General features: G+C 36.0%; 1 protein-coding gene across 1 annotated transcript in view; it reads right to left on the reverse strand.

Annotated features, from left to right (window-relative positions):
* Positions 1-2519, reverse strand: part of LOC106469180 (DDB1- and CUL4-associated factor 1-like) — a 93654-nt gene that overhangs the window by 74348 nt on the left and 16787 nt on the right. Inside the window, exon 5 of the mRNA XM_022397615.1 lies at positions 1536-1724. Coding sequence (XP_022253323.1) covers positions 1536-1724 — 189 coding nt within the window. The remainder of the gene's footprint in view (positions 1-1535; positions 1725-2519) is intronic.

Consider the following 2519-nt stretch of genomic DNA (forward strand, 5'->3'; position numbering starts at 1 on the left):
CTTCCTACAATCATCTGCTTTTAATTCTTATTATAACAAAAACTAAACAATAATAATAAAATATTCACTCACAAAAATAAATTAATCAATAATATCTAAAATAGTCTTTTATATCATGACAGAAAGAAATAAGTATCCTTTGAAATTGACCAAAAGCACTCTTGAAGTGCAATCCCCATTGGAAGAGGAACACATCACTGCATCATTTCAGTACCAGATATACTCTGTGCCCAGTGTGGAAATAAGTGTCACATACACTGATGTAAAGTGGGAGCAGCACACCCAGTTGGGTTGGAATCCGAACCACAGTATACTGGAATATCAATCCCGTAGAAGACTGTAGAAAAATTATATTTCAGACAGGAATGTGAGGAAAGCTAAAATGAATGTGCCCCAAAGTGTAGAGTTGCTAGGGTGCAACAGACTGTATGCGGCCAGTCAACTCCAGTCTAAAACCAAGCAGCATCAGGAAAAGAACCTATGACCCATAGTAGAAGGATCCACACTATCTTAACCTCATGTTAAGTAGAACGGAAGCATGTACTGTGCAAACCAATCTATTAAATGGGCACCTCTGCACAAATCCATAATCAACCACACATCCAGGAACCAGACATCCAAATGAGAGTAGGATGAGATGTGCCAATGTGGCAGATCACATCAAACTCAATCAGGCTGACACCCCATAGTGCTACTTCAGCCTCAAGCACTGAAAACACCTTGTGGTGGAGCACGAGAGTAAGAACCATCACCGTAATTAACATTATCCTCTAGACAGGACCACACTAATATATCCCCCGAAAAACCTTTCTGGGGATCTGGGGAGTGCCTCAGAAAGGAGATGTGTGGGAATGTGTGGCATAGGTAGTAAGAAAGAAAAAAAAACATTCAAAATTCTCCTCATCATGAACAGGTTCAGAAAATGCAGGAGGAACCTGAACATTGTCGGAAGAAAAAGGACACCTCATATAACAATCAATCTCCCGACGAGTGATAGCCGAAAAATCCTCGGTTGAGACCCCCCCGACCTGAAGCCCATAATGGCATTGAATTAGCAGTAATAATATCAGAAGTTGTAAAACACAAACATCAGAATTCATCTTAAACTATGAAGAAGTCGAAAATGATAAAAAAATCAATAAACAAAGGTAAGTTATCACAGAAAACTACTACAGACAAAACTAACTTTTGCAAATAAATAAATCAAGTAAATCACTACTTCACAAAAAAAAAACCAAAATGAACACATGAAAAAAGCACAAGTGAAACCATCTGCACTTGATCACTGCCTAATGAGAAGTGATGATTTGGTAGAATCGAATATAGGGAGTCATAAGCATTATGTCATACTCTTATTGGTGGAGGGTTGTCACATGATGATTTACATGCAAGAAGCAGCTGAACCACATTGATCATGGGGTATGTGAGATTTCATGGCTTGTGGCATGTGAAAAACTTTTTGCATATAGAGGGCAGCAATGAACAAGAACAGCTATCCTGGTGAGAGAAGGTAATGGACCATTATCAGAACCTACCTTTTTACTACTGGGTGATGTATCTTGTGAAGGTAAATTTTGAGATTTTTCTTTAGCGTCAGAAAATGCTTCTCCATCCTTTGATTCTCTGTTTAAATGAGCAAAAGGTTTGTCAGCAATCATCTGCATTTCTTTCCTCTTTTTTTGTTGAGCACTTAGTTCATGAAGCCGATCAAGCATGAGCGGTACCTGGTGTTTTGAAAGATAAATTTACACTTATTCACCATTATCATTATATAGCACACTAATCAATTATTCAATATGACAGGATAGCCAAAAAAGTCATCTAAACTAAAAACTATTTATTACAAAAATGAACCATTGCAAGCTAAAAATAATCAAAACCTACATATTTACAGTAAGGTTCTGATGATCATTAATTCTTGTCATGGTTAGTAATAAGCCACCATATGTGCATAAATCCAAACAACATGACGGAATTTGCTGTAGTCCATTCTGAAGAGATTCTTCCACACACGAGTTCAATAAAGGCAAGCACTTTTACCAACATAAAAAATGAAAACTTACTTGGGAGTTTATAATGATTACATATTTTTGGTGAAATCATACAATTATATGTAGCTTTACAAGTTAAACCTAAGGTATAAATTGTGTCACTATTAGGCCTTTTTTATCATCAGAACACTTTCGTTACACGCAGTTCTCGCTCGCTGAACAGCTCTCAGTTTGTTTCTGATATGCGATAATCTTATTTACGGTGTGAACTTACTGCTATAAAACAATGACAAAGTGTGCGATATGAGCCACGACATGAAGGATGAAAAATCATGTTTAGGAAACACAGATGAGAAAAGTAAATACCTTCATCATTTGTTGAACTTCAACAAAAGTTAGTTACTTTTACTTTATTTAAAAATCCTTGCTTTATTGATTTTATGCATTGTGACTGTACCAGACTAAGTAAGATAATATTTATTAAACCAACTACGTTTTTTGTATTCGTTAGAAAATATTTATTATTTA

The sequence above is a fragment of the Limulus polyphemus genome, unplaced genomic scaffold (genome assembly GCF_000517525.1).
Source record: "Limulus polyphemus unplaced genomic scaffold, Limulus_polyphemus-2.1.2 Scaffold3341, whole genome shotgun sequence".
NCBI classification, from domain to species: domain Eukaryota; kingdom Metazoa; phylum Arthropoda; class Merostomata; order Xiphosura; family Limulidae; genus Limulus; species Limulus polyphemus.